The sequence below is a fragment of the Stomoxys calcitrans genome, chromosome 3 (genome assembly GCF_963082655.1).
Source record: "Stomoxys calcitrans chromosome 3, idStoCalc2.1, whole genome shotgun sequence".
In the NCBI taxonomy this organism is placed as follows: domain Eukaryota; kingdom Metazoa; phylum Arthropoda; class Insecta; order Diptera; family Muscidae; genus Stomoxys; species Stomoxys calcitrans.
Genome location: NC_081554.1, coordinates 120,169,869 through 120,186,223, shown reverse-complemented (window position 1 = coordinate 120,186,223; position 16,355 = coordinate 120,169,869). Strand labels below are relative to the sequence as shown.

Genomic DNA, 16,355 nt, shown 5'->3' with positions numbered 1-16,355 from the left:
TATCGGTTTATATGGCAGCTATATCAGGTTAGGGACCGATTTAAACCATACTTGGCACAGTTGTTGGATATAATAACAAAACACGTCGTGCAAAATTTCATTCCAATCGGATAAGAATTGCGCACTCTAGAGGCTCAAGAAATCAAGACCCATGATCTGTTTATATGGCAGCTATATCAAAACATGGACCGATATGGCCCATTTACAATACCAACCGACCTACACTAATAAGAAGTATTTGTGCAAAATTTCAAGCGGCTAGCTTTACTCCTTCGAAAGTTAGCGTGCTTTCGACAGACAGACGGACGGACGGAAGGACGGACGGACAGACGGACGGACATGGCTAGATCGACATAAAATTTCACGACGATCAAGAATATATATACTTTATGGGGTCTCAGACGAATATTTCGAGTAGTTACAATCAGAATGATGAAATTAGTAAGTAGTATATATAAGGGGGTTTTAGAACTTTGAGCATCGAGAGTATGAGTCATCGATGACGTCATAACCCCACCCCACCCCAAACCCCACCCCACCCCAAACCCCAAACCGCACCCCACCCCATTGATGACGTCATAACCGCACCCCACCCCACCCCATTGATGACGTGATAACCGCACCCAACCGCAGCCGATCGTAGCGCAGGTGGCGACCGCAGGGGGGTATGTGGTCAGATGGCGGGCCGCCGGTTGAAATGTGTGGACGGACATTAGGGCGCAGATCGCAGGGCGCAGATCGCAGGGCGCAGTGGCAGATTTCGATGATGACTCATCGCCCGTCATAACCCCACCCCACCCCAAACCCCACCCCACCCCAAACCCCAAACCCCACCCCACCCCATTGATGACGTCATAACCGCACCCCACCCCACCCCATTGATGACGTGATAACCGCACCCAACCGCAGCCGATCGTAGCGCAGGTGGCGACCGCAGGGGGGGTATGTGGTCAGATGGCGGGCCGCCGGTTGAAATGTGTGGACGGACATTAGGGCGCAGATCGCAGGGCGCAGATCGCAGGGCGCAGTGGCAGATTTCGATGATGACTCATCGCCCAACTTCAACTAGTGTTGGAGGGTGGGTGATGTAGATTGCTGACCGCAGGCTATAGTTTGGTTTGAGTGTGAGAGTTTATGATTAATGTTGAATGTTGTGTGACCACCACACTGGAGTGTGATGAAATAATTGTGGTCAGTGTAGTTCTATTTTTTCCCAGGAAGAACAAGAGTAAAAAATTATATTTGTTTTCGTATAAAAAGGGCAAACGGTTTCATATTGTAATCATTATATTAAAAATCATTTATTTAATCAAATTCAAAATTATTGTTATAAAAATGAGAGAATTTGTATGTAATATTTGTGAGAAAACTTACGAACATAATCAATCTTTGAATCGTCATTTGCGTTTACAACATTCAATTGAGTGTGTGAAATGTAATCAGAATTTTAGTACTTATCCAGAGCTTTTAAAGCATATGAAGTCAATGGACCACAATGAAAAAAAAGAGGAAAAAACGGTATACTGTGAAAATTGCAATTTAGCTATTCCAAAAAATCAGTGGAAGAATCATATCAGCACTAACACACACATCGATAAGTGTGTAAAATGGTTAGATAAGGATGTGTCTTGCTTTGGATCTAGCTTTCAAAATCGAATAGAAAGTTATAAAATAAAAAATAGTGAGATCAATAACTTGATACCCGAAAACTTTTTCAAATCAATTCAAGAAAAAGTAATCAATATAATTCAAAAGGCGTTGCAAAAGCATGAATCTATTAAATATAATTGTACACTACATTGTAATTATATTTTGATGAAAGAGAAAGCGGAAGATGAAATTAGTTTATTTACACATCACACAAAAATGTTGGTACTATCTCCCTCAAGTACACTGGAAGAAATTTTAAATCATTATATTGAAAATTGTAATGAAATAATTAAAAAAATGAGTGAATTCCAAGAACGAGATAGTGGATGGACTTTAATCGAAATAAAACATCTAGAGATCAACATCAACAAATATACATGTTTGAGAGGATCTCAATACATAAATCTTCCTCCCAAAATAAGGAATAAAAAGGCTTGCATCAATGTGCAAAACAATGATGTCTATTGTTTTAAATGGGCAATAATATCAGCATTAAATCCACTTCCAAAGGAAAAGAAACCACATAAATGTAGCAACTACAAAGTAACGGACATTAAGGCACACATTATAACATTGGAAAATAATATAATATTAAATTTTGAAAACATGGAATTTCCCCTTACCATAAATAAAATCAGAGTCTTTGAGTTGCAGAATCCTGATATAAGTATAAATGTGTTCGGTTTAGAGGATGCTAAGATTATAGGTCCTTACTATTTTACAGAAGCTGAGAAATCAACTCACATCAATCTTCTCCTAATAGAAGAGGATGATAAATTTCATTACATCTGGATAAAAAATATATCAAGGTAAAAATAATAAGATATTATTTTGATTACAATACAATACTAATTTATTAAAAAAATATATATATTTTTAGATTGTTGCGAAGTTCTATAACAAAGAATAAAAATAGGATTCATTTTTGTAACACCTGCTTAACTCATGTTTCTTCAAGTAGTAGACTAGAGAAACACAAACGTGAGTGTAAAAAGATGGTGACAACAATGCCATCAGATAAAGATAAAATACTTAAATTTAAGAATTTTAAACATAAATTAGATATTCCATTCTCAATTTATGCTGATTTTGAGTGCATTCTTCAACCGTTAGAGATACAAAATTCAAGTAAAGTAAAATCAGTTCAAAAACATATTCCATTTGCATACAGTTATTATATCAAATGTTCATTTGATTCAAATTTAGACAAGATTAAAATTTATTCAGGTGAAGACTGTACAAAACATTTTTTTAACTCATTAGTGGGAGAGATTGTATGGATTTATAACAATTATTTATCTAAAGTAAAACCAATGAATTCCTTAACATCAATTCAACTACAATACCAAAAGGAACATCCGATTTGTCATATTTGTGAAAAGTCTTTTTTAAATACTGATGTTAGAGTAGCTGATCATTGTCATTTGACAGGTGAATACAGAGGACCTGCTCATAAAAATTGTAATTTAGAGTATCAAATAGCAAATTTTGTTCCAGTATTTTTTCATAATCTTTCAGCATATGATTCTCATTTGTTTGTTAGAGAACTCTCCTCTGTAGTTGGTGATATAAATATTCTTCCATTAAATAAGGAACTTTATATTTCTATATCGAAAAGAATTTATATAGATTCAAATAAGAGTATTGAAATACGTTTTCTAGATTCTTGTAAATTTATGGCATCTAGCTTAGAAAAGCTAGCGGGTTATTTATCTGATGAAGATTTCAATGCTGTTAAATCAACTTTTGTTAACGATAGTGAATTTAATTTAATGAAGCGTAAAGGTGTATTTCCTTATGACTATTTAGATTCTCCTGAACGATTAGAAGAAAACGCTTTACCACCTATTTCCAATTTTTTTAATAAGCTAACTAATGAGGTTTGTAGTGAGGATGACTATACACACGCTAAAAATGTATGGAATACATTTAAATGTAACAATTTAAAAGATTACTTATTACTTTATTTGAAAGTTGATGTTTTGTTATTATGCGATGTGTTTGAAAATTTTAGAAAAGTATGTAAAAAAATTTATAATTTAGATCCATGTCAATATTATACAGCACCTGGTTTGTCTTGGAGTGCAATGTTAAAAACAACTGGAATAGAACTAGAATTATTAACTGACTTTGAAAAGTATAATTTTATTGTTGAGGGTATTAGAGGAGGGATTGTTCAATGTTCTAAACGATTTTCAGTTGCAAATAATATATATGTAAGTGATTATAATCCATGTCAAGATTCAAACTTTTTAATTTATTTAGATGTTAATAATTTATATGGTTATGCTATGTCACAGTATCTACCTTACAAAAATTTTGAATGGGTTGGAAATATTGAAATGTTTAATTTGAATGATATCAAAGAAGATTCGGAGATAGGATATATATTAGAGGTAGACTTAGAATATCCATCCTCATTACATGATTATCACAATGACCTACCATTTTGCGCTGAAAATAAAAAACTTGGTTCTATGAGACAATCTAAATTAGTGTTGAATTTAAATGATAAAAATAATTATATCATACATTATAAAACTCTTCAACAGTGTATTAAACATGGATTAGTTTTAAAAAAAATACATAGAATTCTTCAGTTTAAACAAACGAATTGGTTGCAAAAGTATATTGATTTAAATAACTATCACAGAACTTTAGCTAAAAATTTGTTTGAACAGAATTTTTTCAAATTATTAAATAATGCTGTTTATGGCAAGACGATGGAAAATGTTGATAAAAGAAAATGTATTAAAATTGTAACTAACTGGGAGAGTAAAGGTAGAAAATTGGGTGCGAGGGCTCTTATAGCTAAACCTAATTTTCATAGTTCACTCAAAATATCTAACGATATGGTTGTAATTCAAATGAAAAAATCGCATGTTGAATATAATAAACCAATATATATTGGATTTACTGTTTTAGAACTATCGAAATGGAAAATGTATGATTTTCATTATAATTATATGAAAATAAAGTTTAATCAATCAACTACTCTAAATTACATGGATACCGATTCATTTATTTATGATATTAAAACAAAAAATTTCTATGATGATATTCGAAGTGATATCACAAAATATTTTGATTCATCAGCGTATCCAATTAATAATATTTATAATTTTCCGTTAGAAAACAAAAAAGTTCTAGGAATGATGAAAGATGAATGTGGTGGAAAAATAATGAAGGAATTCATTGGTTTACGTTCAAAAATGTATTCAATTAAGATTGATAAAGTAGATGAAGAAATAAAGAAAATAAAAGGTGTAAAACATTGTGTTACAGCAAAACTTTCAACCAACGATTTTAAAAAATGTCTTTTTGAACAAATTAATTATTATGATTCTATGTATGTTTTTAGATCAAAAATTCATCAATTGTACACACAACATATACATAAATTAGTTTTAAATTATTTAGATGATAAGAGATTTATAAGAGAAAATGGTGTTGACACCTATGCTTGGGGACACTATAAAATAAAAAAATAATTAAAAGAAAAAAATGGTTTTGTTTGTTTTGTTTTTTTCACAAGATATTATATTTATTAAAGAGAAATTGTATACATAAATGACCACAATTGTAAGTATTAAATTTTTGTTTTTGTTTATAATTGTATTCGATAGGTGGTTTTAAATAATTAATAATTTCCAACGGTGGTTGTAAATTACCAAAACTATCAAAATATTCCTTATAGTTGTAATTTTTGTAATAGGCAACCCAATGTGTTCCTGGCCCATTAGTTGTATCTAAATTAACTATTCCACATTCTTGTCGTAGTGGTTTGTTTGGTAATGAGTCACGCATAAAAACCCCTCTAAAGTGTTTCAATGGCTTGCAGTACTTAACCAAATCGATATCCGTCAATGGTCGATTGGGTAATCTACTTAGAAGTTTTTTGGAGCTGGTTTATAGTAAAGTCCATATCCTTTTTTATAAGGTTTAAGATATAATCCTTTTCCCATAGCAATTGATTCCATATATCTGTTATGACGAGTAGCTTCAGCTAATTGTTCTTTCCCATTTTTGATATCCTTAACTGCTTTTACAATAGCCGATCCTCCAGTTGCTAAACCTCCAAGGGCTGATAACGCAGTTAAAATTGGAACTATTGGTAGAAATCCACCAATTTTTGGTACTCGAATGACTCTTGGTACACCAATATTACTCTTCTTTTTATTTTTAAAACTTGAATGTACAACGTTTTTTGCAATTTTTACAGCATCATATATATTGTTAGGTTTCTTATCTTTTAATACTTTTAAAGTATTCTTAACTGTCGATGCAAATAATTTTTGCTTACATTGCTTTTTCTTCATTTTTCTTTTTGTTGTCATACCGAGTCCGAATTTAACTTTTGCTTTAAGTAAGTTTGTTACTAACCAAGCGTTTGCTCGTTCTTTCCAATTGCTATCTGTTGATTTAACTCTTTGCCAAGCTTTTTCTATTAAAACTTTATCAGCTTGATGACGAGAATGAATATCTTTATTTTGTGAGTATGCAATATCGTGTTCTCTACAAGCTGAATCCAATAAATTTATTCCTTTGTCTCCTTGTGCTAAACGTTGTGCTAACTTAGTTCCTGGTCCACAAAATTGATATCCAGGTAAATGCACTTCAAACGGAAGATTATTAATTAAGTTGTTTACCAATCCAAATCCAGTAACAGACTGTTTACATTTATTATAAATCTTGTAATTAATAACCATAATTTTTTTTTGATTATGTAGTGATAGGGTACACGATTTAAATGAAAATAAGAGTTTTTGTATATATATACTTAAATTTATATTGAAAAAGTTTAGTTAGCAATATGCGTTTAATAGAACAAACTAAACAGATTGCTGTGAAAAACATTGATAATGTCTGTTCACAGAAAAAAAGGATTGTACATAGTACTTTATTACCAAATTCTATACGTGCCCTTATAGTAGGCCCATCAAATTGTGGTAAAACAAATGTTATGATTAGTCTCATAGAAAGCCCTAATGGCCTCAAATTCAGGAATATATATATATATTCTAAATCTTTATATCAACCAAAATATCAATATTTAAAAAAATTGATTACTCCAATCAAAGGAATAAACCTATTCACATTCTCTGAAAATGAAAAAGTTATAAGTCCAGCCAAAGCAAATATGCATTCTATAATGGTATTTGATGATGTAATTTGCGATAAACAAAATACTATAAGGGATTATTTTTGTATGGGAAGACATAAACACATTGATTGTTTTTATTTATGTCAAACATATACAAGGATTCCTAAACACTTAATACGTGATAATGCAAACATGATTATCATATTTAAGCAAGATGAAATGAATATTAAACATATATATAATGATCATGTCTTGGGTGACATGACATTTAAAGATTTTTTAAAGCTTTGTAGTGAATGTTGGAAAGATAAATATGGATTTCTTATTGTGAGCAAGGATGATCCCATTGATAAAGGTCGATATCGCAAAGGATTCAATTGTTTTATTCAGTTATAATATAAATCAGATTGATAACAGATATAATGTAGATTATAAACAGAATAGAGAGCAGATTGGTGACAGAAAGAAAGCAGATCGGTAGCAGATATAAAGCAGATCGGTAGCTGATATAAAGCAGATCGGTAGCAGATGTAAAGCAGATCGGAAGCAGATGGATACATAACCAAAAAAAATAAAAAATAAATTATCCAATCATGAAGAGACACAATTTGTTGAAGGAAATTGTAAAAACACGAGCAGTATTGAAAGAAAAGTTAAAAAACATTAAACTTAATCAAATAGATAGGGATAATCTATTAGAAGATACATTTCAACCAATAACCAAACCTTTGAAGGATATTATAGGAAAACTAGATGAGAACAAAAAAGAAAGTAATCAGTATTCTAATAAATATAATGATAAAAATATTTATGATTATAATAAACAATATGAAGACGATGGAAAACTTGATAAAAACAATAAGGATGATGATGATGATGATGATAGCTTTATATCAGACATTTATAATGATGATGATGACTATATGTCTAGCAATGGACTTCAAATGAGAGATATTACCTCAAGTAATGATAATGAAAGATATAATAATCAACATTCATCAACAATATTTCCGAATATAGTAAATTCTACACATAAAGAAGATAATTCAGAAATAGAACAGATGGATATAGAGAAATTTTCACAAAAACGAAAATTTTCATCAGATGAAAATAACACTAATAAAAGGATAAGAAAAAATTATAATATTCCAGTTGATTTAAAGAGAAAAGATTATACACTAGAAAAATGTGGAGTGAATCGGAATGAGCTTAGAGAAAAATTAAAACGATCTAATGATAACAATCTCAGTTTATTTGACGATAACGATAATAAGCGGATGAAAAAATCACATCTATTTTCAAAACGAAAATGTGAATTTCAGTTAAATACTAATAAAAAACGTATAAAATTAACTAACAACAAAATCATAAATATAAATAAACGAAAAAGACCCTCACAATTAAATACTGATAGAAAACGTTTAAAATTGATGAATAACAACCAATTAAACTTGAATAAACGGAAAGGTGTTTCACATTTATGTCTGATAGATTATCACTACTCAATTTTATTCGCTTTCTATCAATATTTAATTGCGTAACAGCTTTTCGTTTATTCAATTTTGATGAGATATCATTATTCAATTTTATACGTTTTCTATCAAGATTTAATTGTGAAACACCTTTCCGTTTATTCAAGTTTAATTGGTTGTTATTAATCAATTTTAAACGTTTTCTATCAGTATTTAATTGTGAGGGTCTTTTTCGTTTATTTATATTTATGATTTTGTTGTTAGTTAATTTTATACGTTTTTTATTAGTATTTAACTGAAATTCACATTTTCGTTTTGAAAATAGATGTGATTTTTTCATCCGCTTATTATCGTTATCGTCAAATAAACTGAGATTGTTATCATTAGATCGTTTTAATTTTTCTCTAAGCTCATTCCGATTCACTCCACATTTTTCTAGTGTATAATCTTTTCTCTTTAAATCAACTGGAATATTATAATTTTTTCTTATCCTTTTATTAGTGTTATTTTCATCTGATGAAAATTTTCGTTTTTGTGAAAATTTCTCTATATCCATCTGTTCTATTTCTGAATTATCTTCTTTATGTGTAGAATTTACTATATTCGGAAATATTGTTGATGAATGTTGATTATTATATCTTTCATTATCATTACTTGAGGTAATATCTCTCATTTGAAGTCCATTGCTAGACATATAGTCATCATCATCATTATAAATGTCTGATATAAAGCTATCATCATCATCATCATCATCCTTATTGTTTTTATCAAGTTTTCCATCGTCTTCATATTGTTTATTATAATCATAAATATTTTTATCATTATATTTATTAGAATACTGATTACTTTCTTTTTTGTTCTCATCTAGTTTTCCTATAATATCCTTCAAAGGTTTGGTTATTGGTTGAAATGTATCTTCTAATAGATTATCCCTATCTATTTGATTAAGTTTAATGTTTTTTAACTTTTCTTTCAATACTGCTCGTGTTTTTACAATTTCCTTCAACAAATTGTGTCTCTTCATGATTGGATAATTTATTTTTTATTTTTTTTGGTTATGTATCCATCTGCTTCCGATCTGCTTTACATCTGCTACCGATCTGCTTTATATCAGCTACCGATCTGCTTTATATCTGCTACCGATCTGCTTTCTTTCTGTCACCAATCTGCTCTCTATTCTGTTTATAATCTACATTATATCTGTTATCAATCTGATTTATATTATAACTGAATAAAACAATTGAATCCTTTGCGATATCGACCTTTATCAATGGGATCATCCTTGCTCACAATAAGAAATCCATATTTATCTTTCCAACATTCACTACAAAGCTTTAAAAAATCTTTAAATGTCATGTCACCCAAGACATGATCATTATATATATGTTTAATATTCATTTCATCTTGCTTAAATATGATAATCATGTTTGCATTATCACGTATTAAGTGTTTAGGAATCCTTGTATATGTTTGACATAAATAAAAACAATCAATGTGTTTATGTCTTCCCATACAAAAATAATCCCTTATAGTATTTTGTTTATCGCAAATTACATCATCAAATACCATTATAGAATGCATATTTGCTTTGGCTGGACTTATAACTTTTTCATTTTCAGAGAATGTGAATAGGTTTATTCCTTTGATTGGAGTAATCAATTTTTTTAAATATTGATATTTTGGTTGATATAAAGATTTAGAATATATATATATATTCCTGAATTTGAGGCCATTAGGGCTTTCTATGAGACTAATCATAACATTTGTTTTACCACAATTTGATGGGCCTACTATAAGGGCACGTATAGAATTTGGTAATAAAGTACTATGTACAATCCTTTTTTTCTGTGAACAGACATTATCAATGTTTTTCACAGCAATCTGTTTAGTTTGTTCTATTAAACGCATATTGCTAACTAAACTTTTTCAATATAAATTTAAGTATATATATACAAAAACTCTTATTTTCATTTAAATCGTGTACCCTATCACTACATAATCAAAAAAAAATTATGGTTATTAATTACAAGATTTATAATAAATGTAAACAGTCTGTTACTGGATTTGGATTGGTAAACAACTTAATTAATAATCTTCCGTTTGAAGTGCATTTACCTGGATATCAATTTTGTGGACCAGGAACTAAGTTAGCACAACGTTTAGCACAAGGAGACAAAGGAATAAATTTATTGGATTCAGCTTGTAGAGAACACGATATTGCATACTCACAAAATAAAGATATTCATTCTCGTCATCAAGCTGATAAAGTTTTAATAGAAAAAGCTTGGCAAAGAGTTAAATCAACAGATAGCAATTGGAAAGAACGAGCAAACGCTTGGTTAGTAACAAACTTACTTAAAGCAAAAGTTAAATTCGGACTCGGTATGACAACAAAAAGAAAAATGAAGAAAAAGCAATGTAAGCAAAAATTATTTGCATCGACAGTTAAGAATACTTTAAAAGTATTAAAAGATAAGAAACCTAACAATATATATGATGCTGTAAAAATTGCAAAAAACGTTGTACATTCAAGTTTTAAAAATAAAAAGAAGAGTAATATTGGTGTACCAAGAGTCATTCGAGTACCAAAAATTGGTGGATTTCTACCAATAGTTCCAATTTTAACTGCGTTATCAGCCCTTGGAGGTTTAGCAACTGGAGGATCGGCTATTGTAAAAGCAGTTAAGGATATCAAAAATGGGAAAGAACAATTAGCTGAAGCTACTCGTCATAACAGATATATGGAATCAATTGCTATGGGAAAAGGATTATATCTTAAACCTTATAAAAAAGGATATGGACTTTACTATAAACCAGCTCCAAAAAACTTCTAAGTAGATTACCCAATCGACCATTGACGGATATCGATTTGGTTAAGTACTGCAAGCCATTGAAACACTTTAGAGGGGTTTTTATGCGTGACTCATTACCAAACAAACCACTACGACAAGAATGTGGAATAGTTAATTTAGATACAACTAATGGGCCAGGAACACATTGGGTTGCCTATTACAAAAATTACAACTATAAGGAATATTTTGATAGTTTTGGTAATTTACAACCACCGTTGGAAATTATTAATTATTTAAAACCACCTATCGAATACAATTATAAACAAAAACAAAAATTTAATACTTACAATTGTGGTCATTTATGTATACAATTTCTCTTTAATAAATATAATATCTTGTGAAAAAAACAAAACAAACAAAACCATTTTTTTCTTTTAATTATTTTTTTATTTTATAGTGTCCCCAAGCATAGGTGTCAACACCATTTTCTCTTATAAATCTCTTATCATCTAAATAATTTAAAACTAATTTATGTATATGTTGTGTGTACAATTGATGAATTTTTGATCTAAAAACATACATAGAATCATAATAATTAATTTGTTCAAAAAGACATTTTTTAAAATCGTTGGTTGAAAGTTTTGCTGTAACACAATGTTTTACACCTTTTATTTTCTTTATTTCTTCATCTACTTTATCAATCTTAATTGAATACATTTTTGAACGTAAACCAATGAATTCCTTCATTATTTTTCCACCACATTCATCTTTCATCATTCCTAGAACTTTTTTGTTTTCTAACGGAAAATTATAAATATTATTAATTGGATACGCTGATGTATCAAAATATTTTGTGATATCACTTCGAATATCATCATAGAAATTTTTTGTTTTAATATCATAAATAAATGAATCGGTATCCATGTAATTTAGAGTAGTTGATTGATTAAACTTTATTTTCATATAATTATAATGAAAATCATACATTTTCCATTTCGATAGTTCTAAAACAGTAAATCCAATATATATTGGTTTATTATATTCAACATGCGATTTTTTCATTTGAATTACAACCATATCGTTAGATATTTTGAGTGAACTATGAAAATTAGGTTTAGCTATAAGAGCCCTCGCACCCAATTTTCTACCTTTACTCTCCCAGTTAGTTACAATTTTAATACATTTTCTTTTATCAACATTTTCCATCGTCTTGCCATAAACAGCATTATTTAATAATTTGAAAAAATTCTGTTCAAACAAATTTTTAGCTAAAGTTCTGTGATAGTTATTTAAATCAATATACTTTTGCAACCAATTCGTTTGTTTAAACTGAAGAATTCTATGTATTTTTTTTAAAACTAATCCATGTTTAATACACTGTTGAAGAGTTTTATAATGTATGATATAATTATTTTTATCATTTAAATTCAACACTAATTTAGATTGTCTCATAGAACCAAGTTTTTTATTTTCAGCGCAAAATGGTAGGTCATTGTGATAATCATGTAATGAGGATGGATATTCTAAGTCTACCTCTAATATATATCCTATCTCCGAATCTTCTTTGATATCATTCAAATTAAACATTTCAATATTTCCAACCCATTCAAAATTTTTGTAAGGTAGATACTGTGACATAGCATAACCATATAAATTATTAACATCTAAATAAATTAAAAAGTTTGAATCTTGACATGGATTATAATCACTTACATATATATTATTTGCAACTGAAAATCGTTTAGAACATTGAACAATCCCTCCTCTAATACCCTCAACAATAAAATTATACTTTTCAAAGTCAGTTAATAATTCTAGTTCTATTCCAGTTGTTTTTAACATTGCACTCCAAGACAAACCAGGTGCTGTATAATATTGACATGGATCTAAATTATAAATTTTTTTACATACTTTTCTAAAATTTTCAAACACATCGCATAATAACAAAACATCAACTTTCAAATAAAGTAATAAGTAATCTTTTAAATTGTTACATTTAAATGTATTCCATACATTTTTAGCGTGTGTATAGTCATCCTCACTACAAACCTCATTAGTTAGCTTATTAAAAAAATTGGAAATAGGTGGTAAAGCGTTTTCTTCTAATCGTTCAGGAGAATCTAAATAGTCATAAGGAAATACACCTTTACGCTTCATTAAATTAAATTCACTATCGTTAACAAAAGTTGATTTAACAGCATTGAAATCTTCATCAGATAAATAACCCGCTAGCTTTTCTAAGCTAGATGCCATAAATTTACAAGAATCTAGAAAACGTATTTCAATACTCTTATTTGAATCTATATAAATTCTTTTCGATATAGAAATATAAAGTTCCTTATTTAATGGAAGAATATTTATATCACCAACTACAGAGGAGAGTTCTCTAACAAACAAATGAGAATCATATGCTGAAAGATTATGAAAAAATACTGGAACAAAATTTGCTATTTGATACTCTAAATTACAATTTTTATGAGCAGGTCCTCTGTATTCACCTGTCAAATGACAATGATCAGCTACTCTAACATCAGTATTTAAAAAAGACTTTTCACAAATATGACAAATCGGATGTTCCTTTTGGTATTGTAGTTGAATTGATGTTAAGGAATTCATTGGTTTTACTTTAGATAAATAATTGTTATAAATCCATACAATCTCTCCCACTAATGAGTTAAAAAAATGTTTTGTACAGTCTTCACCTGAATAAATTTTAATCTTGTCTAAATTTGAATCAAATGAACATTTGATATAATAACTGTATGCAAATGGAATATGTTTTTGAACTGATTTTACTTTACTTGAATTTTGTATCTCTAACGGTTGAAGAATGCACTCAAAATCAGCATAAATTGAGAATGGAATATCTAATTTATGTTTAAAATTCTTAAATTTAAGTATTTTATCTTTATCTGATGGCATTGTTGTCACCATCTTTTTACACTCACGTTTGTGTTTCTCTAGTCTACTACTTGAAGAAACATGAGTTAAGCAGGTGTTACAAAAATGAATCCTATTTTTATTCTTTGTTATAGAACTTCGCAACAATCTAAAAATATATATATTTTTTTAATAAATTAGTATTGTATTGTAATCAAAATAATATCTTATTATTTTTACCTTGATATATTTTTTATCCAGATGTAATGAAATTTATCATCCTCTTCTATTAGGAGAAGATTGATGTGAGTTGATTTCTCAGCTTCTGTAAAATAGTAAGGACCTATAATCTTAGCATCCTCTAAACCGAACACATTTATACTTATATCAGGATTCTGCAACTCAAAGACTCTGATTTTATTTATGGTAAGGGGAAATTCCATGTTTTCAAAATTTAATATTATATTATTTTCCAATGTTATAATGTGTGCCTTAATGTCCGTTACTTTGTAGTTGCTACATTTATGTGGTTTCTTTTCCTTTGGAAGTGGATTTAATGCTGATATTATTGCCCATTTAAAACAATAGACATCATTGTTTTGCACATTGATGCAAGCCTTTTTATTCCTTATTTTGGGAGGAAGATTTATGTATTGAGATCCTCTCAAACATGTATATTTGTTGATGTTGATCTCTAGATGTTTTATTTCGATTAAAGTCCATCCACTATCTCGTTCTTGGAATTCACTCATTTTTTTAATTATTTCATTACAATTTTCAATATAATGATTTAAAATTTCTTCCAGTGTACTTGAGGGAGATAGTACCAACATTTTTGTGTGATGTGTAAATAAACTAATTTCATCTTCCGCTTTCTCTTTCATCAAAATATAATTACAATGTAGTGTACAATTATATTTAATAGATTCATGCTTTTGCAACGCCTTTTGAATTATATTGATTACTTTTTCTTGAATTGATTTGAAAAAGTTTTCGGGTATCAAGTTATTGATCTCACTATTTTTTATTTTATAACTTTCTATTCGATTTTGAAAGCTAGATCCAAAGCAAGACACATCCTTATCTAACCATTTTACACACTTATCGATGTGTGTGTTAGTGCTGATATGATTCTTCCACTGATTTTTTGGAATAGCTAAATTGCAATTTTCACAGTATACCGTTTTTTCCTCTTTTTTTTCATTGTGGTCCATTGACTTCATATGCTTTAAAAGCTCTGGATAAGTACTAAAATTCTGATTACATTTCACACACTCAATTAAATGTTGTAAACGCAAATGACGATTCAAAGATTGATTATGTTCGTAAGTTTTCTCACAAATATTACATACAAATTCTCTCATTTTTATAACAATAATTTTGAATTTGATTAAATAAATGATTTTTAATATAATGATTACAATATGAAACCGTTTGCCCTTTTTATACGAAAACAAATATAATTTTTTACTCTTGTTCTTCCTGGGAAAAAATAGAACTACACTGACCACAATTATTTCATCACACTCCAGTGTGGTGGTCACACAACATTCAACATTAATCATAAACTCTCACACTCAAACCAAACTATAGCCTGCGGTCAGCAATCTACATCACCCACCCTCCAACACTAGTTGAAGTTGGGCGATGAGTCATCATCGAAATCTGCCACTGCGCCCTGCGATCTGCGCCCTGCGATCTGCGCCCTAATGTCCGTCCACACATTTCAACCGGCGGCCCGCCATCTGACCACATACCCCCCTGCGGTCGCCACCTGCGCTACGATCGGCTGCGGTTGGGTGCGGTTATCACGTCATCAATGGGGTGGGGTGGGGTGCGGTTATGACGTCATCAATGGGGTGGGGTGGGGTTTGGGGTTTGGGGTGGGGTGGGGTTTGGGGTGGGGTGGGGTTATGACGTCATCGATGACTCATACTCTCGATGCTCAAAGTTCCAGAACCCCCTTATATATACTACTTCGGTCCACGGTTTGATATAGCTGCCATATAAACCGATCTGGGATCTTGACTTATTGAGCCACTAGGGGGCACAATTCATATCCGATTTGGCTGAAATTTTGCATGAGATGTGCTGAGTATGGTTGAAATCGGTCCATAATCTGATGTAGCTGTCATATAAACATATCTGGGGTCTTGACTTCATGAGCGTCTAGAGTGCGCAATTCCTATCCACTTGGTTAAAATTTCGCACGACGAGTTTTGTTATGACTTCCAACAACTGTGCTAAGAATAGTTCAAATCGGTCCATAACCTGATATAGCTGCCATATAAACCGATCTGGGATCTTGAACCACTATAGGTCGCAATTATTATACGATTTGGCTGAAATTTTGTATAACGGCTTCCCTAATGACATTTAGCATACATGTCGAATATGGCATGAATCGGTTTATAGACTAATACAGCTCCCCTATAAACCTATCTCTCTATTTTACTT

The 16,355-nt window shown here is 30.2% G+C and overlaps 3 protein-coding genes across 4 annotated transcripts; 1 reads left to right on the top strand and 2 right to left on the bottom strand.

Annotated features, from left to right (window-relative positions):
* Nucleotides 1-1,003: 1,003 nt before the first annotated feature.
* On the top strand, nucleotides 1,004-5,050 carry LOC131996106 (uncharacterized). Its single transcript, XM_059365556.1, has 4 exons — nucleotides 1,004-2,317; nucleotides 2,375-2,459; nucleotides 2,531-4,916; nucleotides 5,012-5,050. The coding sequence occupies exons 1-4, from the start codon at nucleotides 1,135-1,137 to the stop codon at nucleotides 5,048-5,050; spliced, it is 3,693 nt and encodes a 1,230-aa protein (XP_059221539.1). The 5' UTR covers nucleotides 1,004-1,134.
* A 57-nt stretch (nucleotides 5,051-5,107) lies between these two features.
* LOC131996105 (protein PFF0380w-like) lies at nucleotides 5,108-10,682 on the bottom strand. Its single transcript, XM_059365555.1, has 3 exons — nucleotides 9,489-10,682; nucleotides 8,153-9,426; nucleotides 5,108-5,122 (listed from the first exon to the last, which is right to left on the bottom strand). The coding sequence occupies exons 2-3, from the start codon at nucleotides 9,248-9,250 to the stop codon at nucleotides 5,108-5,110; spliced, it is 1,113 nt and encodes a 370-aa protein (XP_059221538.1). The 5' UTR covers nucleotides 9,251-9,426; nucleotides 9,489-10,682.
* Nucleotides 10,683-10,800: 118 nt separating this feature from the next.
* Nucleotides 10,801-15,172, bottom strand: LOC131995971 (uncharacterized). Of its 2 annotated transcripts, XM_059365332.1 has the most exons (3): nucleotides 14,281-15,172; nucleotides 14,139-14,223; nucleotides 10,801-14,067 (listed from the first exon to the last, which is right to left on the bottom strand). In XM_059365332.1, the coding sequence occupies exons 1-3, from the start codon at nucleotides 15,119-15,121 to the stop codon at nucleotides 11,457-11,459; spliced, it is 3,537 nt and encodes a 1,178-aa protein (XP_059221315.1). In that variant the 5' UTR covers nucleotides 15,122-15,172; the 3' UTR covers nucleotides 10,801-11,456. The 2 variants fall into 2 exon arrangements, with proteins under 2 accessions (XP_059221315.1, XP_059221314.1); XM_059365331.1 differs by having other exon boundaries at nucleotides 14,139-15,172.
* Nucleotides 15,173-16,355: the final 1,183 nt, after the last annotated feature.

What these genes read in the sequence shown, in the direction of transcription:
- LOC131996106 (XM_059365556.1), top strand. Translation starts at nt 1,135, where the DNA reads ATGATTAATGTTGAATGTTGTGTGACCACCACACTGGAGTGTGATGAA. An exon ending in GTTGCAGAATCCTGATATAA is followed by an intron (nt 2,318 to 2,374) that starts GTATAAATGTGT and finishes ACTATTTTACAG; the next exon opens with AAGCTGAGAAATCAACTCAC. An exon ending in AAATAAAGAAAATAAAAGGT is followed by an intron (nt 4,917 to 5,011) that starts GTAAAACATTGT and finishes GTATGTTTTTAG; the next exon opens with ATCAAAAATTCATCAATTGT.
- LOC131996105 (XM_059365555.1), bottom strand. Translation starts at nt 9,250, where the DNA reads ATGAAGAGACACAATTTGTTGAAGGAAATTGTAAAAACACGAGCAGTA.
- LOC131995971 (XM_059365331.1), bottom strand. Translation starts at nt 15,121, where the DNA reads ATGAAGTCAATGGACCACAATGAAAAAAAAGAGGAAAAAACGGTATAC. An exon ending in TGGATAAAAAATATATCAAG is followed by an intron (nt 14,068 to 14,138) that starts GTAAAAATAATA and finishes ATATATTTTTAG; the next exon opens with ATTGTTGCGAAGTTCTATAA.